Source organism: Puma concolor, chromosome E1 (assembly GCF_028749965.1).
Source record: "Puma concolor isolate L17-30 chromosome E1, mPumCon1.1.hap2, whole genome shotgun sequence".
Classification (NCBI taxonomy): domain Eukaryota; kingdom Metazoa; phylum Chordata; class Mammalia; order Carnivora; family Felidae; genus Puma; species Puma concolor.
In genome coordinates, this window is record NC_141680.1 from 16,893,676 (window position 1) to 16,920,300 (window position 26,625).

General features: G+C 46.8%; 1 protein-coding gene and 1 non-coding gene across 2 annotated transcripts in view; both read right to left on the reverse strand.

Moving 5' to 3' along the window:
• Window positions 1-9,731, reverse strand: part of ABR (ABR activator of RhoGEF and GTPase) — a 184,107-nt gene extending 174,376 nt beyond the window's left edge. Inside the window, exon 1 of the mRNA XM_086686381.1 lies at window positions 8,559-9,731. Within this exon, the coding sequence (XP_086542507.1) occupies window positions 8,559-9,603 (1,045 nt within the window). The 5' untranslated portion in view covers window positions 9,604-9,731. The remainder of the gene's footprint in view (window positions 1-8,558) is intronic.
• An 11,516-nt stretch (window positions 9,732-21,247) lies between these two features.
• LOC147574149 (U6 spliceosomal RNA) lies at window positions 21,248-21,354 on the reverse strand. Its single transcript, XR_015244428.1, has one exon. It is a non-coding gene; the product is annotated as a U6 spliceosomal RNA (small nuclear RNA).
• Window positions 21,355-26,625: the final 5,271 nt, after the last annotated feature.

The window sequence follows — 26,625 nt, forward strand, 5'->3', positions numbered from 1 at the left end:
TTTATTTTTTCACTGAACATCTCGCTTGTGATATTCCAAAGTCAACCAAGTACTCATCAAGAACCTGCCATGTGCCCAGCCCTGTGAAGGATATTGTGAAGGAGAAAAAGAAGCATAAGCTATGATCCCTGCTCTCAAGGAGCCAGCTAACCTCTGAGTTTGAAAGCTACACTTCACAGTAAACATAGAAAAGGCATTGTGCCTTGCACAGAGCAGTGGTTCAGTCATTATTTGTTCGTTGGGTCAATGAATTAATAGAGGGCACAATAATAAGACAACTGTGTGAGTGTGGGGCTCACTCTAAGAACCACAAGATGGGTTGGAGTAGTTGGAAAAGGCTTGTGCCAGAGGCTGCTAGCTGCCTACTCAATATCAATTCTTCCATTTTTTCTTATAACAGAGACCCTATTTTATTTGAGGTGGCCATATGCCCAGATAAAATACTACATCTCCCAGCCTTCCTTGTAGCTAGAGGTGGCTAATGAGATCTAAACAGAATTTGTTAGGAGAGGCTACCAGGAAAGTGCCTTAAAAGGCAGACCAACAGCTGCCACTTAGTCCTTCCTCCCTTTCTTCTAATTCTCATCTGAAATGTGAATGTGATGGCTGGATTTTCAGCAGCTATTTTGGACCATGAGGCAACCTTGAGACAGAAAAGCACAAATAGAAACAAGCCCAAATTCCTGATGATCATGGTAGTCACCATACTCTCCCTGGACTGCTTACTTCTGGCATTCTCTTACTTGAAAGAGAAATACACCTCTATCTTGCTTAAGCTACTTTTTGGGGTTTTGTCATATGCAGCAAACCCCTATCTTAACTAACACAAGATATCATGGAAAAGCCAGGCTTTGAAGGAAGGGTTGGCTTTGTGACTGGGTTTAAGTGGGGGTGAAGGGCATCTCAAAAGCCAGACAGAGCCCACAAAGACACTGGAAGGAATGTGCATTAGCTGAAAGCAAGTGAGTAGAGAGTAAGAAATAAAGAGAAGCCAGATGACAGTTTTATAGATGCCAGGGACAACAGGGATTAACTGGGGAAGGACCAGCGACCACAAAGGAACAAGAAAGCTTATCTGCCTCCAAAGGAGCAAAACACCTGTGACCTGGAGGAAGTAAGAAAGGAGAGACAAGAGGCTTGGGGAACTTCATTACACAAAGAGATAGGAATGTGAGCTGTGGCCTGGACTTAGAACAATGACAACACCACCATCTAAGCTTCATTAAATGCTTATGTGCCTGGCCCTGTGCTAGGTACTCTTCACACACTTACCCCCTTTACACTTCACAAGTCTATGACACAGTCCAATCACCATCACCCACTTTCAGCGGACAAGGAATCCAAGGCTGAGACAGAGTCAGTAACTCATCCAATGTAAGTCTTACAACCCTGCAAGCTGGCTCACATCAAACCCATTTTTCAGATGGGGAACGTGTTTGTACCATTGTTTCAAAGCCGGGGAAATACGTCAAGATCCTGATTTTCAAACATAAAGATCCAGGGCCAAGTATAGAGCCAACTGCTTTGTGAATAGTCTCTTAACCAGAAGAAAAACAAGTAGAGGAAAAGAAAAGTTTTGAGTCTTGGTTGTATTTACTATGTATGTGTAGAGGAGGAAGGGCTCGTTAAACAAACGCACGCACACCCTCTGGCTGGCTGGTAGAGTGCTCCTGAGGTGTAGATAGTGCTAAGATGGTGGGGTGATGGTGGAGAGAAGCAAGCTTTGAGAAGCCATGTCAACTCCACTTACAAACGAATCACAGCCAACGACCAGCTCATGTGTCTCAGATAGTGTTTTAATATCTCTCTGCAACAGGGAATGGAAAAAAAAAAAATCACTCTATCACAGCTAAGGCTGAAAATTCAACACTTTGAATTAAGTTATTCAGACACATCACTGAACACAAGGAATTCTTCCCGGAGCAAAAATCTCATTAGTCACTCACGGGAAGGGGAAAAAACCCATCAAGTTACAACGATCTAGGTAACATGAGTACCGAATAGGAAGTGTATTTCCCATGCAGATTAAAAATAAAAAGTCTCCTTTGGCAGCCTGGCAGAATCTGATGGCAGGGCCTCCCAAGTACAGAACGCGAGAATTCTACAGCTGGCCCAGGACAGCACTAAGTGCTGGAAGCTAAAGAGTGCTGTTTTTGTAAGACTGAGTTCAAGGCGGATTCCATCACGAAATGTTTGACTCTGGGTAAATCTCTTTACCTCTCCTGGCCTCAGCACTTTACCTATAAAATGGCAGCAGTAATCTTCACCTGCTGAGATGGATGTGAGGCTAAATGCGATTGTCTACTGCTCCTGTTACCATGACTTTGACAGAACTTATGTCTTTAGAGTTCTCTGCTTAAAATTCTAGGAAAGAAAAGGCCATAGGACAATGGAAAGAGCCTTGTCCTGGCTCATAGGTCCAGCCTTGAGGGTCATGAGCGTGTGACCTTGAGGTTACTTTTAGGTCTCCAGGACTCTGTCTGGAGGGGGCAGGAATAGACCTACTGTAAGATCTCTTCCTGTTCTAGACTCGTGAATGTCACTAAGATTCAGATGAACAGTCCTTAGTCATTCATTTCAGGATTTACAAAGTTTTTTTTTTTTTTTAATGTTTATTTATTTTTGAGAGAGAGAGAGGGAGGCTGAGTGTGAGTGAGGGAGGGAGAGAGACAGAGAGACAGAATCCAAAGCAGACTCCAGGCTCTGAGCTGTCAGCACAGAGCCCAACACGGGCTCGAACTTACGAACTGTGAGATCACGACCTGAGCCAAAGTCAGACGCTTAATGGACTGAGCCACCCAGGTGCCTCAGGATTTACCAAGTTCTGCTGGAAAGCTGTTTCTTTATCTAAAAATGTATGGTTTCTACCCTTGGAGCCAAAGAGTCAGTGAGAACCTTAAAAGCAGGTCACCGACTGTTGCAGTCTTGACCCTTAACACAGACTTGGCATGAAGTAAGACCTTGATAAACTCGTTGGGTTGGAAGAGATTAATGAACAAATGAATGAATTTCAAGGGCCTGCCAAATAGAGCCTGCCTGCCCTCCACCGGGCAAAGTTTAGTGCAAGGAGAAAATGCTGCCAATTTAAAATATTAATGATATTTACTTTGTCATCTGAACTACAACCAGAATATCGGGTGAATAGTTTCTGCCAGTCAAAAGGATGACTGACTCCGAAAAGCCACCTTTGGGCTTTGCTAGAAGAGTATGCTTTGGTCCACAAAGAGTGCGCGTGTGGTACAGGAGATGCCACAGGCTATGGAAGGGATGCATAAGCCCTGAGAAGGTAATGTCACCCAACCTCTGTGGCAGGAATGGCACAGAAGCAAGGCAACCCAAAAGGGAAAATACCACGGCTCTGCATGTGGGCACGCAGTTGCGTCCACCCAAGAGTGCCCAGCTGAAGAGAGGAGATCTAAATCCAGCAGGGGGTCTGCTCACCTGTGAGGCCAAGTCCACTCAGGAGCCCCAAGGGTGCGCAGCAGCCCTGTTGGTCGACCCCAGCAGCAGATGGACCCCCCGCCATGGGGTCTGCTGGGGATTTTCGTGGTACAGGAAATGGTAATAATGTACACGGACATGTGTATGCACTTAATGGTCACTGTGTGCCAGGTGCTTTGCTAAAGTCTTCAAATATCTTATTGTATTTAATTTTCTTTTAAAAAAATTTTTTTTTTCAACGTTTATTTATTTTTGGGACAGAGAGAGACAGAGCATGAACGGGGGAGGGGCAGAGAGAGAGGGAGACACAGAATCGGAAACAGGCTCCAGGCTTTGAGCCATCAGCCCAGAGCCTGACGCGGGGCTCGAACTCACGGACGGCGAGATTGTGACCTGGCTGAAGTCGGACGCTTAACCGACTGCGCCACCCAGGCGCCCCTGTATTTAATTTTCATAACTACCCTGAGAGGTAGGTGCTATTATTGAGGCAGTATAGCTTGGTGTTTGTTTGAAAGCAAGGACTCGGGACTCAGACTGCTTAGATTCAAATCCCAAGTGTCACTTACAAGCTGAGTGACCTTAGTCAGGGCTATTGAAGCTCTCTGAGCCTTATGATTCTCATATGTAAAATGGAAATAATAATCCTGCCTGTCTTAGGAAGCTGTTGTGAGGCACAGATGAGTAAGTACATTTAAAATGCTTACAATAGGCACTGGCTCAAAGTAAGCCCTCAGTAAGTGTTAGCTATCCTTGTCATTGCTAATAGAGACGAAGGCAGCTTCTCCATGGCCTCACAACTGCTGAGGGGCAGAGTCGGGGCACACAGGTCTGTCTTCAGAGCACACGGGACCCAACACGAGTAATTCTAGTTCTGCAGCCCTCACCCCATCCACACCACCACCCTGATGCATGTCATCATGGCCTGGTCTTCCTCAGCACCAACCCAGGCTACAAGGTGCTAAAAGGAATATACTCAAAGAACTGGCATTCTAACTTAAACTCTGGTTTGGCTACTATGTGTAGAAATAGACCCATATGTGTCTTTGTATGGGAATCTGCCTCTCATTTAAGAGAAAATGGTCCTTTTCCAAGGAGAGGGGCATCTCTGCCTCTCTGACTCTCATGTGGCACTGTCTCCTTAAGACCTCCAGACTGAATGGCTTGATAAAACCCGAACTTCAATTAAGGATCTCAGAATACAAATAATGAGCATAATTGCTGGTGGAGAAGGAGAAACATGAGGGCCAGTCCAGCAAGAGAGCTTCATGAGCAAGACACTGCCCTGGGTCCTGCCCTGCTCTTGGAAGGTTCTAGAAAGAGCCAGAGCCTTGCTAGGAAAAGTACATGCATCACAGAAAACCAAACCATCTGTGATTCCTATCTGGGAATGAGAGAATCTTTGAAGCATCTCAAAGAAAATGACCTGTAGTCATGGTTAGCCAACACTGTGAGTGCCTACCATGTGTCAAGACATGTTCAAAGCCCTTTAGAAACAAAATCCCACTTATTCCTCATATCAACAGTATGATATAAGCAGTGTTTATCAGTCCCATTTCACAGATGTGGAAACTGAGACACACAAAATTCAAATAACTTCTTCCAAGCTCACACAAGTAGTCTAGCTTCAAAGCCCATAGTCTTTATCAGTATTTTCAAACCTTTTTGTCCAATTCATGGCAAGAAATACCTTCTACATCAGGACCCAATATACACTCACACATTTATACACAACTGAAACAAAGTTTTAAAACAGAATAATGCTCTCCATTACCATGTGCAATGCACTCCCATGTTTCCTCTTCTCTTCAATCCCATTAAAAAATTATATCATTCAACAAATATTTATGGAACACCTAATATGTGTGAGACACTGTTCTAGGCTTTGGGGCTTGACGTCAGTGGATGAAAGAGATAAAAATCCTTGCCCTCAAGGATGCAGAGAAAGAGGGACACTTTTGTCCTGCTGGTAGGAATGCAAACTGGTGCGGCCACTCTGGAAAACAGTATGGAGGTTCCTCAAAAACTTAATAATAGAACTACCCTACAACCCAGCAATTGCACTACTAGGAATTTATCCAAAGGATACAAAAATGCTGATTCAAAGGAGTACATCCACCCCTTTGTTTATAGCAGCACTATCAACAATAGCCAAAGTATGGAAAGACCCCAAACGTCCATTGACTGACAAATGCATAAAGAAGATGTGGTACATCTATACAATGGAATGTTAGTCGGCAATGAAAAAGAATGAGACTTACTATTCGCAACAACGTGGATAGAACTAGAGAGTATTATGCTAAGTGAAATAAGTCAGAGGAAGGTAAAATACATGATTTCACTCATATGTGAAATTCAAGATACAAAACAGATGAATATAGGGGAAGGGAAACAAAAATAAGATAAAAACAGAGAGAGAGAGAGAGAGAGAGAGAGAGAGAGAGAGAGAGAGAGAGAGAGAGAACCATAAGAGACTCTTAAATACAGAGAACAAACTGAGGGCTGCTGGAGGGGTGTTGGGCGGGGGATGTCCTAAATGGGGGATGGGCATTAAGGAGGGCACTTGTGAGGAGCACTGGGTGTTGTATGTAAGTGATGAATCACTAAATTCTACTCCTGAAACCATTATTACACTATATGTTAACTAACTTGGATTTAAATTAAAAAAAAATCCTCCTCCTCTTGGACCCTGCCTTTTACTGGAGAGAGAGTGAAAAAGGTCAACATGCAAAATCGTAGCGTCTGAAGTGGTAATTTGGTGAGTGCTACGGGGAAAACTAAAGCCAGGACAGCCAAGCGTGGACAAGGAAGGCTTCTCGATGCTCTCATTCCCCACAACACTGATTTCAGTGGACTGTCACCCACTGCATGAAAACCCCTGCTCTTAATCCCTCCCCTCTAGGGCCTCTCTGTTTGTCTGAAGGCTCTTTCTCCTGCACACGCTTGTGACTGTGCACACGTGCGTATACGTGTACAGGCATGCGAGTACGTACGTGTCCAGCCCCAGGCACTTCCTCAACTGGGGAGGTTTGGGAGGAGGGGCCCCCATACACAGCTGTCCAGGTGTTCCCTCCACAAGCTTGCCCTGCAGAGGGGTCCTGGAATGGGGCCTGAAACACCAGCCAGGCACCACTAGCCGAAGTCCTGAAGTGCCAGAGTGTGTGCCCTCCGGCTGGAGTCTTCAATCCAGAGGAAAGAGAATCTTTTAGTCACTGGTCCACCCAGAGGGGGCACCTTTTGTAATTCATTAGGCCAGAAGAAATGCTAATTCCTAATCTGTATCAAGATGCTCCGTGTGCTAGAATGCTCTTAAGGAGAGAGGAGACAGCACACAGAAATAAAAATAACTCCTGGAGAAAATCCAGTGCATTGGGCACACCTGAAGGGGTGATTGATGTGGGTTTCAGGGAAGATGGGACTGGAGCCAGCTCTGAAGCAGCTCTGGGCACTTGGGTAGCCTCTACTGAGTATTTGGAACTTGGCACTAGAGTAAAATCTTCAGACTCTTCCCTTAAGTTAAAGGGGCACATAAAAATGTTACTAGCATGGGCAGCAAAAGCATTACCTATGGGAGAAGCAGCCAATCTCTGCTAATGAATAAGTGTAATTGATCACAACTGATGATTTGATGGACCTTCCAAATGTGCTTTTAGCAAAGTGGACAGTTTTTCATTCAAATGCAAACTCACCCAGATAAGATCTAATAATGGAGATTTTGGAACAATCCCAGCACCAGTGATTTCTTTCTCTCCTTCACTGAGCAGGAAGGCATCTTAAGTTCCCGGTTACAGCTTGACCCAACTAGACATCAATTTATTCTTTCCCTGTGGCTGAGGAGACCCTGACAGCTCCAGGGGCAGCAAAGGGGCAGTCACAGGCCACCTCACATCCCTATCTGTCCTTTCCTCCTTAGCCCCATTACCACTCCCTGACCTATGGGGAGCTGGGTGGCTGAGAGACCCAGACTCAACACATAAATATTTATTGAGTGCTTACTATGTGCAAGGCACCCTATTGACTGCCACAAGGGCATTCAAAGATTGGCTAGGACAGGGGCGCCTGGGTGGCTCAGTCAGTTGGGCGACCGACTTCGGCTCAGGTCATGATCTCACCGCTGGTGAGTTTGAGCCCCAGGTTGGGCTCTGTGCTGACAGCTTGGAGCCTGGAGCCTGCTTCGGATTCTGTGTCTCCCTCTCTCTCTGTCCCTAACCTACTCGCATTCTGTGTCTGTCTCTCTCAAAAATAAATAAACATTAAAAAAAAATTTTTTTTAAACAAAATCAAAGATTGGCTAGGACTAGGTGCTGTCCTCCAAATAGAAGGCAACGGCGACTGACAGCCCAAGTGGAAGTCTCAGCTCACTTCAACAAACACTTAATCTTTCCAAGCTTCCGTTTTCTCCTTTGTCAAACGAAGACATTGCATTAGACATGATCTCTGGGCACTAGGCCAGCTCGAAAACTATGATTCTATGCCCTCTCCTTCCCAATCAGGCTCCTAGGAAGCTGACAGATCTAGGAAGGGGGCAGCCAGCAAAGGGAGGGGGAGAGGGGGCAGTGAGGATGATGTACCTTTCCCTGGGTGAGAGGATGTCTCAGTTTGGCCAGAACACACGATACAGGCTGGAGAAGATGGCAGATAATTCAGAAAATTAAATGAGAAATTTAGACTTTCACATCAAGGAATGTGGGGGAAATGGGGAGCCTCTGGAGTTTGTGCAGAGAAAGGTACTATCATGTGGTGGATAGGAATCTGACCAACCCGTGGAGGATGAGTTCGAGAGAGGGAGGGCCGTGATGTTACAGTATCAGAGCATAAAGGTTGAGGCCTGAAGTGAAAGATGCCTCCCATGGTCTAGCCAATCCACGCATCTAGCACCATTCCATCACCCCCTGCCATCGCCACCCTGCTTAGTTTCATAAACTCGCCCAAGGCGAAATGATGTTGCACAATCTTTTTTTTTTTTTTTTTTTTCAGTTCCACAAGTGGTTTCAGGGTAAACAGATAAATTTTATCTCTTTTTCCCAAGTGCCTAAGGTTAAACAGAACCAACGAGGTTTGCCGGAAAGGGGTGCAGGAAGGGGCCAGGAGCCCCCGGGATGCGCGAGGGGTGCGCCTACCTGCAGAGAAGCCGTCCTCGTGGTCCGAGCTGTTGTGGCTGCAGTCACTGCCCCTCTCGGGCGAGCTGTGGCTGGGCGAGTCCCGCTCCGGCACCCGCAGAAACCTCTTGCGCCGCCACGGGGGGAGGTGCTCGCGAGCCCCGCGCGGGGGGTGCTCCTCCGCAGCCAGGGGCGAGCTCCGCCCGTCCTTGGCCTCCGCCTCCAGCTGCTCCAGGTCGCGGCTCCGGCGCTGCTGCCGCCGGCCCCCGGGGATCAGGTGCATCCAGCGATGAGGGCTGCCCGCCCGCGCCGGCTTTTCGGCCTCGTCGCGGGTCCCGAGCCGGCAGGGGGGCACGAGCAAGTGGCCGAGGACGAATTTCTCGTTCAAATCCACCATCTCGAAGTCGTGGTCACTGCTGTTGCCCCCATCATCTGCGACCGAGGCGTCCGGCTCGCCCTCCTCGGAGCCCCGCCCCGCGCGGGTCCGGGAGGACAGCTCCTCTCCCTGGGCGCTGGGGACCGTGTCATCGGGGCCGGGCGGCGCGCGGTCCTCCCGGAGTCTGAAGAGGAGGCGAGGCTGCAGCAGCTGCTGGTGGATGGCGGCGGTCAAGCTGCGCACGGCGCCCCCTGCCCCCGCCGCCCCGGGCCAAGTGGGAAGGTCGGGGCACGCGTGACGAGTCCCGGCCTTGGCGGCCACCTCGGGGTCAGGGCGCCAGGAGCCTGGAGGGTCTCCGCCGCCGCCCGCGGCGCCCTCCTCCTCCCGCGGTGGCGGCGCCCGCTCCGGCCCGGCCGGCGCCGGCTCCTCTGCCCAAGCTCCCCCGCTGTCGCCGTCTCCGCCCTCCAGGCGCCCGCAGCCTAGGTCCCGCTTCTCCCCGGCCAGGGCCGTCTGCAGGTAGGAGACTTTGAATTTCTCCTCAGCCAACACCTGTTGCAGCCGCTTCAGGTTGAGTTTGCAGCGCTCCAGCTCCCGCTCCATGTCCAGCACCGAGTCCAGCCGCATGACCGGCGCCTCCTCCCCGGGGAACTCGGCCTGCCAGTGGCGCTCAAAGTCCTGAGGGTCCCACATGGCGGCCGCCCCTTCGGGCCTCCCGGGCCCAGCTCCGCCGCGCGCCGCGGGCTGGGGTCGCGCCGGGCTTTTCCGGGAAGCCCGCGCTGGCGCAGTCGCCTGCCCTTCACTTCAGCCCCAGAAGAAAATAAGAGCAAAAAAGAATAATAAAAAAAGTTTTTCCCCTTCCGCCCTCGTGCCTTTTTTTTTTTTTTCCTTCTTCTGGGTTTCGCCTCCCTGACGTAAGCGGCCACCCACCGCGGAGGCGGGCGTCTGGGGGCCCTGGGCCCGCCCCGGGCAGGACGCGCAGAGCCGGCCGTCTGCAGCCCCCGCCGCCCCGCGGGCGCCCCGCGGGCTCTGGCGGCGGGCTCGGGCGGAGGGGGAGGAGCCTCGGTGGCGTCCGGCCGGGTCCCGCTGGCGCGCCTCGGAGCTGAGCGGGCGACCCTCCGTGCCGGCCACACGGTAGGCCCGGCTCCCACCTCCCCCACCGCCGCCGCCGCCGCGCCGCTCCCGCCGCCGAGCGCTGTCCGCGCGGGCTCCGTGCACCCGAGCGCGGGGCCGCGCGGCCGCGGGGGGCGGGAGCCGCGGTGAGGGAGCGCGCGGGGGCGCCCCGGGCTCCCAGCCAACCTCCCGCCGCCAGGCTCTCCGCAGCCTCGCCTGGCCAGAGTCAGCGCCGCGCCTTGGACCGGGAAGGCAAAGGTGGGGGGAAGGCGATGTGGCGCGGCGACGAGGGCAGGTGTCAAAGGAGCGGTCTGCCGACCGGGGGAGTTATCCTTACCTGGGAGTTACTGAGCGCCCTGCACTAACGTGTCCAAAATCACAGCGCTGTTTAATCCAAAACTGGGGAGTGAACTTTGTTCTTTGGCGAGTCCCTTTAAAGCGTTCTCTCCACTGCTCACTAGAGCTTTTCCTGGGGAGGAATAGGCAAGGGTGACAGCTCCAAGTGGCTCTGCTAGAGGCCCCTGTGACTTCAAAGCTGAGAGTACTCCCGGCTGACTGAATCAAGCCATGGCAGCGGGAGCCTTAGACACTTGGGCATCTAAGAGGGCCCCCCCATTCCATGGCTTCTTTTCTTTTTGAGAGAGAGAGAGGGCGAAAGAGAGCGGGGGAGGGGCAGAGAGGGGGGGGGCGGACAGAATCCCAAGCAGGCTCCGAGTTGCCAGCACTGAACGTGATTTGGGGCTGGAACTCAAAAACCATGAGATCATGACCTGAGTCTAAACCAGGAGTCAGTTACTTAACTGAGGAAGCCACCCAGGCGCCCCTCCACTTCTTCTCTCTGGCCTCACGCAATTCCCCTAGAGAAGGAAAGGGGGACCTGGGGACAGTTGCCTAGGCTGGCACTCACGGCGGGGTGGATTGGGGGCTCCCAGCTCCGCCTCCCTCCCCCTTCCTCTTTTCTAGGTCTTGGGTGAGGACCCACTTTCTGCAGAGAGAGGTCCTGATAAACTGTCTCGTGCTTGCTGCAATAGAGGACCTTATTGGTGATTCACATTTCCTTCATTTTAAGGATGAGGAAATTGATGTTCTAAGAGACTTGACATCTGGAAATTCTTCCTGCCCACACAGCCCTTTGGGGACTAGAGCTAAACTCAGCAACCCCTTCTCTGTAGCCACCTGCCACTTTCCTCTCACCTGAACCGTCTGAACAGGCTATCCTACTTCCACTTTTCAATCCCTTTCAACTCATCCCTCAAGGCTGGCTATTGGGAAGACACCAGGAAGATAGTTCTTAGCCACAAATGAGATAGTGCGATGCTTTTGCTCAAAACCCTTCAGTGGCCCCTCGTTACCTACAGGATGGCCTCTAGACTCTGCATGACACAGGAGGTCCTCCCATAAATGGTCCTTGCCTCCCTCCTATGCTTTAGACTTACCAACTCCATGCTGACCTCAAAGATGTGTCTCCCTTATTATGGGTGACTTTTCCTCCAACTTGGCACAACTCTCTGCTGCCTGGGAGATTCCAATGGCCTTTAAGACCCAGCTAAGGGACCTCCACCTCTGAGAAGACTTTTCTGGCCCCTCTCCTTCCTCCTTGTGTCACCAGTCCATCTAGTACATGTCTTTATCTTTGCCCTTGTTCCACTTTATGATAACTGTTAGTGACATCTTTTGCTTCTCCTACTTTTAGAGCCTTCAAGGGCAGGGTTTGTGCCTTTTCCACTTTTGTATTGTTGCTGCTTCTTGCAGGATGTGGTAGAGAGATAACTGATAATCATTGAATGAAAGAAATGAATAAACAAACGAACAGACAGATTAATGAGTCTCCACCTTGTGGTTCCTACTCAGCTTCTCCAGTTGTGAATCACTCCAGATTAGGAGCAAATGTGCTTCCCACAGAGGCTTCTCAACTCCGGGATTTCCTTCCTTGACAAACTCCGTGTTTACTCATTTTCCCAATAGCCTTTATTTCTTCCTTCTCTCTCTCTCTCTCTCTTTCTTTAAAAAAATTTTTATTTAACATTTATTTATTTTTGAGAGAAAGAGAGAGACACTGAGTGCGAGTGGGGAAGGAGCAGAGAGGGAGACAGAATCTGAAGCAGGCTCTAGGCTTTGAGCTGTCAGCACAGAGCCCCACACGGGGCTCGAACTCATAGACCTGAGCCGAAGCTGGACGCTTAACAAACTGAGCCACCCAGGCGCCCCCCCCCCTTTAAAAAAAAATTTGGTGTGCCAGTGGCATTACTCATCATAGTGTTTGTCTGGTGCCAGACTGAAGGAATAGATATGTTTTAGAATATGTTGATTGAGTATTCCCCAGTTTGTGTGATTTCTCAGTCCTTCACCTAGTTCCTCAAGCTGCTTTCTCTCCCACCTTTGCTTCATATTCTCCCGTGACCTCCTCAGAGGCTGCCACAATCTCTTTTGTCCACTGGGAAGGACTGAGGAGCTCCCAATGCCTACAGACAGCCAGTGCAGGGGTATTCCATAAAACGGAGTCCACAAGCATCTTGGCCTCTGTTAAAATTTCAGGATGGTAGAGAAATGCAGCCCAGCAAGGATGGATGAGTCCAGTCAACAGCATATTGATTGGAAGATGTTTTGATATACACATTTAAATGTACAAAGAAAAAAAATCCTGTAAGTTACTACAAGCATCAATTTCTGAGTTTGTAAATTCCCTACGAGGGTAGTTTCAACTCTGTCCTTTAATTAAAACAGCAATATGGTTCCCTTTTGGTCAAAGGAAGTTGTTACTAATACCACTAATTTTTTCCACGAGGACCAATATAGCTGGAAATGCCAGCATATATCTTCTGTAAACAGATCCCAGGAGAAACCTTCATTGTCTCTAGCTGGTGGGTAGTTCAGTTTATTACTTGGCTTGGGGTCATCATGGGGGCAGGGGTAGAGTGGCTGACATTTATTAAGTCCATACTTCTAGTTGCCATACATCTTTGATCTCATCTAATTCCTCACAACAACCCTGTAAAGAAGATATTATTGTTGCTACTTCAGAGAGAGAGAGAGAGAGAGAGAGAGAGAGAGAGAGAGAAATAGAAGATCAAAGAGGTTAGAAGTCACATGGCTAAGGCACCTGTATGGCTCAGTTAAGCATCTGACTTCAGCTCAGGTCATGATCTCATGCTTCATGAGTTTTAAGCCCTGAGTTGGGCTCTGTGCTGACAGTGCTGAGCCTGCCAGGGATTCCCTCTCTCTCTCTCTCTCTCTCTCTCCCCCTCTCTCTCTGCCTCTCCCCCACTTGCATGCCCTCTCTCTTTCTCTAAAAATAAATAAACTTTAAAAATTAAAAAAAAAAAGTCACACTAGTCTGCTGGATTCTAAAGCTTGGTCCGGGTGCATCTGTCATTAACGTTCATTTATTCGATAAATATAGAGCACCTATTAGGTGCCAGTGTTTGGCAAATAAAGTGTAAACTTTGTAATGTGGCACAGAAGACTCTTCACAATGGATCCTCTCTGACCCCACCCTACTTTTCCCATTTCCTGAATTTTTTCTCCCACTTGCTGCACCCATTCAGTCCCTTAATCTGAGTCACCCTATGAGCAGATGCCTTTTGTGTCCCATGCCATCTCCCTTTGGCCCATCTCAGAGTGCAGCGGGCCCTTCCCAAGGGCTGCCATGGTCTCACCTCAAGCCACCCACTGCTACCACTCTCCCGCTTTTCTGCCCCAGGGCTTTGGTTTTCAAAGTCACAAAGCTCTCAAGGGCATCCAGGAAGGAAGCTTCTAAGGGGAAAGTTAATATCCATCCGCAGGGGCATCCCACAGGGCAGTGCGGAAATGTGAGCTGCTTAATGAAGTCCCAGGTCCCATCTTTGGAGGACATTTCTGAGGTGTACTCAGCGGGCCAACAGGAAGGAGCCCCAGTTGTTCACCGTGGTAACCAACCCATAACGAGCTCTCTATTGGCTTTCCTTTTTGTCTGTCTCCCTCACTTCCACTTTCTGGGATAATCTGACTAGAATACTTGTACCAGGTCCCTATGTCATTCCCCATGTCCCCCTCTGTTCCCTACACTAAGACATACTCCAGCCTCCCATGCCCTCTCTGATACAGCTGCACAAGATGCTTCACCATTCCCCCAGCTCCTCCTTGGTCTCTTGTCCTTCTTTCTCTGTGCTGCTTCTTCCTCTACCTGGTGAGATCCTTTTTCACCTATGCAAGCCCAGCTCACCTGTGACTTTCTCTCCAAAGCCTTCCCTTCCCTGGGCATGCTTATCTGCAGAGGGATTTACTTTGGTTCCAGCATCGGTCACACCATACTCTAATAAATTCCACAGCTCCTTGAGGAAATCCTGGCTCTGGCCAGCTGGCACCTCTTATTCCTCCAACTGCCACAGCACCTAATGTGGTGCCAAACAGCCAATACCCAGTACACATCTGCGGAGTGAATAGATAAATGATGATTGAGTGAATGATTAGTACTCCACCTGGATCCTTGAACCTCTACCCTATGCCATCCTTTTTTTTTTTCCTTAAGATTTTTATTCTTAAGTAATCTCTGTACCCAACATGGGATTCGAACTCACGACCCTGAGATCAAGAGTTGCACGTTTTTACCAACTGAACCAGCGAGGTGCCCCTATCCTATGATATCTTAAAGCAGGACCACCCTGACCCGAAGGATGAGTGGGAACTTAATTCTGAGTTCATGATGTTAGAAGCTCTGCTTTTTTTTTTTTTTTTTTACAAGAATTATTTATTTATTTTGAGAGAGAATGCGAGCGAGGGAAGGGTAGAGAGGCGGGGAGACAGAGAGAATCCCTGGCAGGCTCCCCACTGTCAGCACAGAGCCCAATAGGGGGCTCGATGTCACGAACCTTGAGATCATGACCTGAGCCAAAATCAAGACTTGGATGCTTAACCGCTTAACCAACTGAGTCACCCAGGTGCTCTGGAGCTCTGCTTTTTAAAATATTCCTTTCGGGGCGCCTGGGTGGCTCAGTCGGTTGGGCGTCCAACTTCGGCTCAGGTCACGATCTCGCGGTATGTGAGCTCGAGCCCTGCGTCGGGCTCTGTGCTGACAGCTCAGAGCCTGGAGCCTGTTTCGGATTCTGTGTCTCCCTCTCTCTCTGACCCTCCCCCGTTCATGCTCTGTCTCTCTCTGTCTCAAAAATAAATAAATGTTAAAAAAAATTTTTTTAAATATTCCTTTAGGGGCACCTGAGTGGCTCAGTCAGTTTAGCATCCAACGTCAGCTCAGGTCACAATCTCGCAGTTTGTGGGTTCAAGCCCCATGTCAGGCTCTGTGCTGACAGCTCAGAGCCTAGAACCTGCCTTGGATTCTGTGCCTCCTTCTCTCTCTGCCCCTCCTCCCCTCAAAAATAAATAAACATTAAAAAAATTAAAGAAAAATAACTTATAAAAAATAAAATATTCCTTTAGATTAAGAAGCAGCCTCTATGGAAATATAAGATTTGACTATTAGTCATTCACACTTCAGTGTGAAGTACCTCCCCTTGCTTTCTTCAGGATTATCTGAGGTTAGTATGAAAGGGCTGGGAACTTGGACTAGGGAGGAGAATTGGAGCAGAGCGCAACTAGAAGCAGAGGGGTGACCTGGGGAGGAGTTGGGCTGGGGAGTGACCTGAATCTTGAATGCTAAAGGTGTGAACACAGGAAAAAGTGCCTGGGGGCCTTTGAGCAGTTTCTCCACTGGGCTTGCTTCCTCTAATGAAAGAATACTCCCTTAGAATAACCGGAGAGCTATTCAGACTATCCAGTCTTGGACTCCTTCTGACAGCAATTCATTCAGAATTCAGGAATAGAACCCACACCAGTATTTTATTTATTGTTTAGCTTTGTATTTATACAATATAATCATTTGTTTTGTGTATGCAGCTTGCTGAATTTTGGTAATTGCAAAGAATCCTGTAATCTCCACAATAAACAAGATATAGAGCAGCTCCTTGACACCAAAATGGTCTTTTTTTTTTTTTTTTTTTTTTAGTAATCTCTGCACCCAACATGGGGCTCAAACTCACAATGCCAAGATCAAGAGTCACACGCTCTACTGACTGAGACACCCAGGAGCCCCTAAATGTTCCCTCTTGCTCTTTTGCAGTCTATCCCTCTTCCTGACTACCAGTCCCAAACAACTAGTTTTCTGTAATTTTTATCACTGTAATTTTCCTTTTCTGTAATTTTATATGAATGAATGCAGTTTTTGGAGGTTGAGTGCTGAAACGTAGCATAGTGTTTTTGAGCTTCATCTATGTTGGGTGTATTTATATTTCATTCCTCTCTCCACCCCCTCTCCCTCCCATTGAGAATAGGCACCTTAATGTACTTTATCCATTTCAACCCTCATAGCGCCCTCATAGGCGCTGTGACAAAAGTATTCTCATCATTTTGCAGATAAATGGATTATCGTTTGATGAGATTAAGAGAGTTGGTAAAGTTTAGATCATTCCTTCCTTTTTATTGCTGAGTCAGATTCCATACTATGAATACACCCCTATTTGTTCATCCATTCTCCAGTTGATGGACATGTGGGTTGTTTTGTGTGGCCATACAGGAGTGGGACTGTTGGGCTGTATGACAACTGTATGTTTAACTTGTTAAGATTCTGCCCTACAATGACGTCGAAAAGTGGTCGTACCGTTTTCCACTGCAACCAGCAAGGTATGAGGGTCTCATTGCTGTACATCCACTCCAACACTTGGTACAATCTTTTCATTTTACATTTAGAGGGTGTATAATGTTATCTCATCGTGGTTTTCGTTTATATTGCTTTGATGACTAGTGATGTATAGCATCTTTTCATGTGCTTGTTGGCCATTTGTATATATTCTTTGTGAAGTGTCTGTACATAACTTTTTGTTCGTTTTATATCAGATCCTTGCCTTTTTTTTTAAGGATATTTCCTTTTTTTTAAATTTTTATTTATTTTTTTATTTTAGAGGGAGAGAGAGCAAGTGGGGGAGGGGGCAGAGGGAGAGAGAAAGAAAATCTCAAGCAGGCTCCACATTCAGTGTGGAGCTGGAAGCAGAGCTCAATCCCATGACTCTGGGATCATGACCTGAGCTGAAATCAAGACTAGGACTCTCAACTGATTGAGCCACCCAGGTGGCCCCTGGATGTTTGTCTTCTCATAATTGAGTTGTAATAGTTCTTTATATTCATTCTTCCAGCCTTTTGTCAGATGTGTGTCACAAATAATTGTCTCCTAGTCTGTGGCTTGCCTTTTCATTTTCTTATCTGTGACTTGTAGACAGTGAACATTTATTTTGATGAAGTACATACAGGTCATTAATTTTTTTACAGTTTATATTATATAGTATATATATAAGATTTACAGTTGATAAATTTTTTTGCACTTTTTGTGACCTATTTAAGAAATCTTTGCCCAACCCAACACCACAAAGATTTCTCCTATGTTTTCTTCTAGAAGTTTAATAGTGTTAGGACTGGTGTTTCAGCCTCTAATCCACTTTTAGTTAATTTAGGGGTGTGATACAGGGTCAGGGGAGGGGTTATTTCTTTCCATGTGAGTATCCAATTGTTGAAGCTCCATTTAGTAAGAAGATTCTTTTTTACACCTAATTACTTCGGCAGCTTTGTAAAAAGTCAATTGACCATATAAGTGTGGAACTATTGGTAGATTCCATTCTGTTCTATTGATGTATATGTCTATTTTCACAGCAATATCATGCTGTTTTCTTACCACAACTTTATAATAGGTCTTGAATCAGGTAGTGAAAGCTTCCTAATAGTCCTTTTAAAATTTTGTCTTGAGGGTGCCTGGGTGGCTCAGTCAGGTAAGCGTCCCACTTTGGCTCAGGTCATGATCTCGCAGTTTGTGGGTTTGAGCCCCGCATTGGGCTCTGTGCTGATGGCTCAGAGCCTGGAGCCTGCTTTGGATTCTGTGTCTCCCTCTCTCTCTGCCCCTCCCCAGCTCACACTCAGTCTCTCTCAAAAGTAAATAAACATTAAAAAAAATTGTCTTGGTTATTTCTAGGTCCTGCTTGCCTTTTGGTATAAATCTTAAAATCAGTTTGTCAGTTTTTCAGAAAAGTCTGTTTGGATTTTGACTGATTTCATTGAATGTGCAGATACATTTGGGGAGAACTGTCATCTTAACAACACTAAGTCTTCCAAACTAGGAACTCAGTGTTATCTCCCCATTCGTTAAGGTCTTCTTCAATTGCTTTTAGCAATGTTTCACATTTTCAGTGTATACGTTTGCACAACTTTTGCTTAATTTCTAAGTACTTTATTTTTCTTGATGCTATTGTAAATGGGATTGCCTATTATTTCATGTTCTAATTGTTCGTTGCTGGTATGTAACCTTATAATTGTTTTTCGTATATTGACTCTGTATCTTGAGAACTTGCTAAACTTACACATTGGTTCTAGTAATTTTATTGTAAACTCATTATGGGCTTTTATGTTTTTGTTTTGATTTTTTTTTTACTGAGATCCCATTCATAGGCTATAAATCTTGCCATTTTAAAGTATACAGTGCAGTGATTTTTAGTATATTTTCTCAGTCGTATAACCTTCCTGTTATTTATTTCCAGAATACCTTCAACACTCTAAAAAGAAATCTCTGAGCACCTGGGTGGCTGCGTTGGTTAAGCATCTGACTCTTGATTTTGGCTCAGGTCATGATCTCACGGTTCATGAGTTTGAGCCCTACATGGGGCTCTGCCCTGGCAGTGCGGAGCCTGCTTGGGATTCTCTCTCTCCTGTCTCTGTCTCTGCCCCTACCCCGCTTGCTCTCTTTCAAATTAAATAAATAAACTTAAAAATAAATAAATAGAAATCTCATGCACGTTACTAGTCATTCCCTATATTCTCCCAACCCACTAGCCCCTAGCCCTAGGCAACCACTAATCTGCTTTCTGTTTCTAGGGATTTGCCTCTTCTGGACCTTTCTGACTGCTTTCACTTAACATAACATTTTCTAGGTTCATCCATGTTGTAGCATGTATTAGTAACGAACATGGGAGAGCAAATATCTTTCGAGATGGCTATTTCATTTCCTTTAGATATATACCCAGAAGTGGAATTGCTGGATCATGTGGTAGTTCTATTGTTAATTTTTTGAGGACCACCCCTAATATTTTCCATAGTGGCTGTACCAATTTACATTCCTAACAACAATGGTTGGGGTTTCCTTTTCTCCATAGCTTACTTACATCTGTTATCTCTTATCTTTTTGAGAACAGACATCCTAACAGGTGATGTCTCATTGTGGTTTTGATTTGCATTTCCCTAACGCTTAGTGATGCTAAGCACCTATTCATATGGATGGTCATTTGAATAGCTTCTTTGGAAAAATGTCCTCGTGTCTGGTCACGTTTCTTCTTGTGATGTTAGCAACCATTGACGATTATTGCAAATGGTATTATACCATCACTTCTTCATTTAGAAGCTGGAAAATGTCTATAAAGAGAAACGTTCCTTCATCACCCATTTGGTTATCCAGTGGTACAGTTCATACAGGAAACATGATAGACGCTTGAATCTTTACCTTTATTTCCAATATTTTTAAAATAATGAGTTGACTTGATCTTGGCTCAGGTCGTGATCTCAGGGTCATGAGTTCGGGCCCTGTGTTGGGCTGCATGCTGGGCGTATAACCTACTTTAAAAAAATACGATACTATAAAATAATGAGTTGGTTTAGGGGCACCTGGCTGGCACAGTCAGTGGAGTGTGCGACTCTTGATCTTGGATGTGAGTTCAAGCCCCATGTTGGGTGTAGAGACTACTTAAAAATAAAATCTTAAAAATGAGTAAATAAAATGAATTGGTTTACTAGTGTCCTTGATTGGCCGTGATGAGGTTTTATTTTGTTTTGTTTTTAGTATAATAATGAATTCAGGGATTTAAATATACTTATGCATTTTGTTCCACTGTAATTATCTTTACTGATGTTCGAATTGTCCCATCTTTGGCCAACAGAAGCCTCTTCAAGCATGGGTTTCTAGACTTTTTGACATCAGTCTAAAGGTCTTTGATAGCTTTGTTGGTTTCTTGGTTGAAAAGATGTTCCAGGCTTATCTTGTCTGTTGTATTTCCCGTCCCAGGCATAAAATCAGCCATTTTTCCAAAAAAGCCCCAGTTCCTTTTAGTGGGAAATGGCATTTGGAGATGCCAGTTAAGGTGTTAGAGGTGTTTATTTATATTGCGTTAGTCATCATTTATAGGTCTTTTCAGTGGAAAAAGTTAGGAAATATTTATATATTTACTTACTTGCTTATTTAATGTTTATTTTATTTTTTTCAGGGGGCCTGGATGGCTCAGTTGGTTAAGCATCTGACTTCCGCTCAGGTCATACTCTCGCAGTTTGTGGGTGTGGGCCCCACAATGGGCTCTGTGCGCACAGCTCAGAGCCTGGAGCCTGCTTCAGATTCTGTTTCTCCTTCTCTCTCTGCCCCCACCCCCACTCACGCTCTGTCTGTCTCTCTCTCTCAAAAATAAACATTAAAATAAATAAATAAATAAATAAATAAATAAATTAATGTTTATTTTATTTTTGAAGGAGAGAGAGTGCGAGCAGGAGAACAGCAGAGAGGGGGAGACTGAGGATCAGAAGTGGGCTCTGTGCTGACAGCAGAGAGACGGATGTGGGGCTCCAACTCATGAACCATGGGATCATGACCTCAGCCAAAATCAAGAGTCAGACGCTTAACTGACTGAGCCATCCAGGTGCCCCAGGAAATATATATTAAAACTACATCATGAGCGTAGAGGCTGCTTTTAGGCAACCAACATGAGCAACGGAGGCCTGAGTAAGGGAAAAGGGTGCACGGTGAGCCTGAGTACAGACAGGCCTATTAGGTGACCCACCTCAAAATAGCCATAGCCCCCAGCTGACCAATGGGCTACTTATTCCCAGGCGCAGGTGCCAAAAAAGGAAAATTTCATAAGTTCCCATACCTCCTCACTTTCCCCCTTAACTACAGCCCCCCTTCCCCCTGCTTCCTGGCAGTCTCTCCCTCCCTGTCCTGCCTGCTGCTCTCTCATGGTGTATTCAATAAACTTCTGGCTCCTTGTTCTGCCTCCGGTGAATCCTTCCACCGCGCACCACGGCGGCCTCCGCCTGATCGGTTGCCCCACAATGACTTTATGGTGATTTTCCCAGCTAATATTCAGGATGACAGAGTTTCTACTGATTCTCCTTCGCCTTTTTCCTTCCAAAAAAGAGCTCGTGTTCTCAATAACACCGGCCTGATTACTCACACAACAGCCTCATGGGAGTTATCATTAATCTGCGTGTCACCTGTACCCAGGGACTGTCCCAATCCTCTCTGTAGCATTCTAAATTTAGTGTGTGTGCTGCTGGGGTGAGAACAACTATATAGTCTTTACCAGTCTGAAAGGTGAAAAATTGTATGTTGTTCTAAATTTAGCTACATTTGGTCGGTAATTAGTGAGGCTGAGGGTGTGTCTTTTCATTATAGGCAGGTCCCCGGTTTAAGCCTCTTCCCTCAGATTGCTGGTATTCTCCACAACAGTCTTTCCCAAACTTCCCAATTAACAAATCCCCCATGCTCTTATTTACTGACTGTATTTTTAGTTACTGAGCTCCATCTTTTCTCTTTAAGTTTTTATTTAAGTAATCTCTACACCCAACGTCGGGCTCATACTCACAACCCTGAGATCAAGAGTTGCACGCTCTTCTGACTGAGCCAGCCAGGTGCCCCATCGAGCCCTCTCTTCTGCAGTCATATAGGGCATAATAAACATGAATAGATTTGGTGTCTAGTTATATCTTATACACCTCCCTACTGCACATTAACATAAGTGCATTACTCTTTTTTTTTTTAATGTTTATTTTTGAGAAAGAGAGAGAGCGCGAGCGGGGGAGGAGAAGAGAGACAGGGAGACACAGAATCCAAAGCAGGCTCCAGGTTCTGAGCTGTCCACACAGAGCCCATTGCGGGGCTCAAACTCACGAACTGCGAGATCATGACCTGAGCCGAAGTCAGACGCTCAACTGACTGAGCCACCCAGGTGCCCCTGTACATTACTCTTAAAATAATAAAGCAGGTATCACCTGAAATTATCTAATGTACCACTCAGCGCCCTGCAGGCCTTGGCATTCTGAGACGAGACAGAATGAGAGGGTGACAGTCATTGCCCCGTGTCAACATTTCTTCCGCAAGAAAGACTGTGTTCTGAGGAAAGCCAGACCAAATGCCTGCCCTCACTTGGTGCCAGCATGGCCCACTAATGATGATGTGCTTCACCACTGAAGGTGGAGAAGAAGACCCGGGGCTAGACTAGCAGTCCTGGGGTTGGCCAGCTGGTGTCTTGGGGAAACCACATCTAGCCCTCAGTTTCCTCATCTGTAAAATGGAGAAATTGGAGCAAATGATTTGAAATTCCTACCATGCTTAAGGCAAGGTTTGTAACCCCTTCCACGTTTGTGCACTGAGACCTCCAAGTTTAGAAGTAGCCATCCATTTCCTCTCATCTGGGTTCCCAGGTCAGGACTGGTGGTGGATGGTCCCAGTCTAAACCAGCAAGCTTCTCTCTGGTGGCACTGGCAGAGGACTCACACCCAAGGAGCTTAGAACCTCCTACGCTCAGGAAGCACCCAAGGGTACTGAAGAGTTACAGCTGCCCGGCCCAGATCCGGAGGAGTTGGGGTTAGGTCAGTGCAGACTGTGTGAGCATCTTAAGAGGGTGAGACCTGCCATCAGGTAACGCAGGCGGCCCTGGGCAGAGCAGAGCCTGGCAGGAAAGGGTGTCATGATGTCCGAGAGAGGCAATGCACACGACGCAGAAGCCCAGCTCATGTCCTGCTTCCAGCAGCTCGGTCCAGATCAGTGAGGATCAGGAGAGTGTGTGTGGGATGTGTGTGTGTGTGTGTGTGTGTGTGTGTGTGTGCGCGCGCATGTGTGGCATGTGGAGTCCAGAGCAGCAGAAAAGCACCAGACCGCCTGGGCTTGACTATCACCCCTGCCCTTTACTAGCTGTGTGGCCTTGGACTAGTCACTTGTGCCTTGGTTTCCTCATCTGTAAAATAAGGATCATAGTACTACCAACTTCCTAAGACAGTGACAAGGCTTGAAAGGGTTAACACGTGAAAAAAAAAAAAAAAATGGTGTGGCCATGAGCGAGTTTAGGTGTCCCAGAGAGAGGCAAACAGGAAAAGGGTGAAGGACAAAGGGCAAGTTAATCAAAGCTACTTCTCCAGTGAGGTGGGGGTGATGAGAGTAGGGGAATGATCTCCAGCCCTGAGATCTGGGAAGAAAATGGGATACACATGGGGCGCCTGGGTGGCTCAGTCGGTTAAGCGTCCGACTTCGGCTCAGGTCACGATCTCGCGGTCCGTGAGTTCGAGCCCCGCGTCGGGCTCTGGGCTGACGGCTCAGAGCCTGGAGCCTGCTTCCGATTCTGTGTCTCCCTCTCTCTCTGCCCCTCCCCCGTTCATGCTCTGTCTCTCTCTGTCTCAAAAATAAATAAAAAACGTTAAAAAAATTAAAAAAAAAATGGGATACACAGAGGTAAGCTTCTCTCACAGAGCAAAGGCAAAAACCAAACAAACGAAAAACCGAAACAAACAAAAAAAACTGCCCAGAGGTATTTTGTTACTCAGATGGGGCCCCCGAGGCCCCTGACCTCACCCAACCAGGTGCCTCTCGCTAAGAAAAACAACACATTGTTCAGCGGCACGTATGCCTCATGTTTGCTGTTTGGGGAAGAAGGGAAGTTGCCAAGTGACACGCAGCTCAGAGGAGTGCATGTGGCACTTAACCTTAAGGACAGTCATGGGGTCTTACCCCCGGGAAAAGCAACAGATAGATCTGTGGAACGTGACTTTTGCTCAGTTACATGTGCACAGAAAACTGTAAATTGCTCTGGACGGTGGGTCAGATATAACCTGCTTGCGACATTAGCTCAAGTCCAAATGTCCAGAGCTGGGGCCACCCAAGCATCCCGAGATCAACTGATAACTTGCGACCCTGGTGTTGGGAATCCTCTCCAGATACCATGCCCACTGAAAATGCCACGCCCACAGGAAGTGGTTTCTTCTCCACACCAGAGCAGAACTGAGATCTATTGCAACGTTTACTTTTTTTTGGTACTTAAAAGGGGTGTCTGTGTGGCTCCGTCAGTTAAGTGTCTGACTTTGGTTCAGGTCATGATCTCACAGTTCGTGAGTTCCAGCCCCACATTGGGCTCTGCGCTGACAGTGCAAAGCCTGCTTAGGATTCTCTCTCTCCCTCTCTCTCTGCCTCTTTCTCTGCCTCTCTCTCTCTCAAAATAAATAAACTAAGAAAAGAAAAGAGAAGAGAAGAAAAGCAACAAAACAACACTTTGGTAATTTCCTTGAGCAGTGTGTGTGCGCACGTGCGTGTATATGTATGTGATGTCTAAAGAGACAACCTCCCTTTTGGCCCCTTTCCTCAGATGCCTGGGAAGGTTTCAATCTGACCCAGTCTTCAACTATTCCATTGGGACTTCTTTTTCCTGCCCTGTAGCATTCTCCTCAAAGACTGGCCACTACCCTCAGCAGGAAAGTTCACCTGCCTACAGAGTCAGCATGGGAGGCCCAGTAGCATGGAGGCATTCCTTCATACCTTCTCAATATTTCCCCTACCTGCAGACTGATGACTGCAATTCCTTCTTCTAGTTCAGGCCTTAGGTTCCACATCAAGAGACAGCAAGCTGTTCTGTAAAGGTCCAGAAGTAAATATTTTGGGCCTTACAGTCTCTGTCCCAGCTACTCAAATCATAGCTAGAAAGCAGCCATAGATAATACACAATGAAACAGCATATCTGTATTCCAGTAAAGCTTTAGTTACAAAAGTAAGAGCTAGACTTGGTCTGCTGGCCGGGAATTGCTGACCCCTTGTCCTATATTTACAGAGAAGGGCAGTGGGATGGGGTAGGAAGAGCTGACATTTACAGGGTGTATAGTACATGCCAGGCACTGTGCTGGCACCTTCATACACAGGATTTCATTTAGTTCTCACAAAAGTCATTTTGTAGAAGGTACAATTAATGTCCCCATTTTTTTTTAATTTATTTAATGTATTTCACTTTTTAATTTTAATTTTTTTTCATTTTAATTTTTTGTTTATTCTTGAGAGAGAGAGAGACAGACAGAGCATGAGCAGGGGAGGCAGAGAGAGAGGGAGACACAGAATCCGAAATAGGCGCAGGCTCCGAGCTGTCAGCACAGAACCTGATGCGGGGCTCAAACTCACAAACTGTGAGATCATGACCTGAGCTGAAGTAGGACACTCAACCAACTGAACCACCCAGTTGCCCCAAATTTATTTTATTTTTAAGTAAGCTTCTTAAGTAAACCCCCCAACGTGGGGCTTGAACTCACAACCCCAAGATCGAGTCATGTGCTCAACCGACTGAGCCAGCCACGTGCCCCTCAATATCCCCATTTTATAACTAAGGAAACCAATGCTCAGAGAGGTTAAGTAACTTGACTGAAGTTGCTCAGCTGATCCCAGCAGAATCTGAACTTGGGCATGTGAAGTTCCAAAGCTTGGGTTCTTTATACAGGAACAAAGATGCATAGATTGCTGGAGCCGGATAGGCCTCAGAGCTCACAAAACCCAACATCCTCATTTTTCAGAGAGGAAATGGGGACAGTAGGGGGAGATAAGATTCAGATAGGCTTGCCTTCTTTCTCTGCTTTGTACGGGAATGGCGCTAATGCCCTAATACTGTCACCTGGGCACAGCATCTCTCCTCACGAGTAAGTAGTCATCGGCAGTCTCTCTCCCTCGGGATGATACCAAACTGCCTCCTTCCATACTCTTGCCCTATACTCTGCTGAACATCTAGTAATATGTCATAGAAACAGCTAACAATTTTTTTTTTCCTTACTGGAAGAACTATATTTATTGTAGTATTGGTTATGGAGGTTTGAATTAGCTGGACAGCTTTATGTTGCAAATAACAGAAGCTGAACTCAAAATGGCTTAAAAATTAAAGGTCATTTGTTGGCTCACATAACTGAACAGTTCAGAGATGGGGCTAACATCAGGTGGGGCTTGCTATAGGTTCAAACAATGTGCCCAGGACCCACCTTCTCTTGGTTTCTCATCATCCTCGGCACTGGCTTTAATCTCAGGCATTGTTCTCCCTCATGGTGGCAAAATGGCTGCCAGGCACTCCTGAGGCTACATCTTCCCTTATTTGCATACTTCTCTCAAAGAAGTATGCCAGAAAGCCCAGCAATCATTCCCTTGCATCTTATTGGCTCGGGCTAACTACGTTACTACATCCAGAGGCTGTGACACTCTGTCTTAGGCTAATCAGAATCCATCCCTGGAACTGGGGGTGGGGTTAATTGTACCTAAACCACATGGCTGAGAACCAGGGATGGGTTAATTTCCCATGAGAAGTCAGGGTGCTGTTGGCAGAAGAAGAGGGATTGGCAAGCAAAATTATCTGCTCTGGGTTGAGCTAAGGGTCCTCAAGGAGCTCTTCCATTTCCAAGAATTCACTATTCCATTCTATTTCTTTCTCCCCTAGGCAGAGGAGGCTGATTTTAAAAACATTCTCCCTCTCTTAAAAAAAAAGGTTTTTTAATGTTTATTTATTCTTGAGAGACAGAGAGAGGAAGAGAGAGACAGAGACAGAGAGA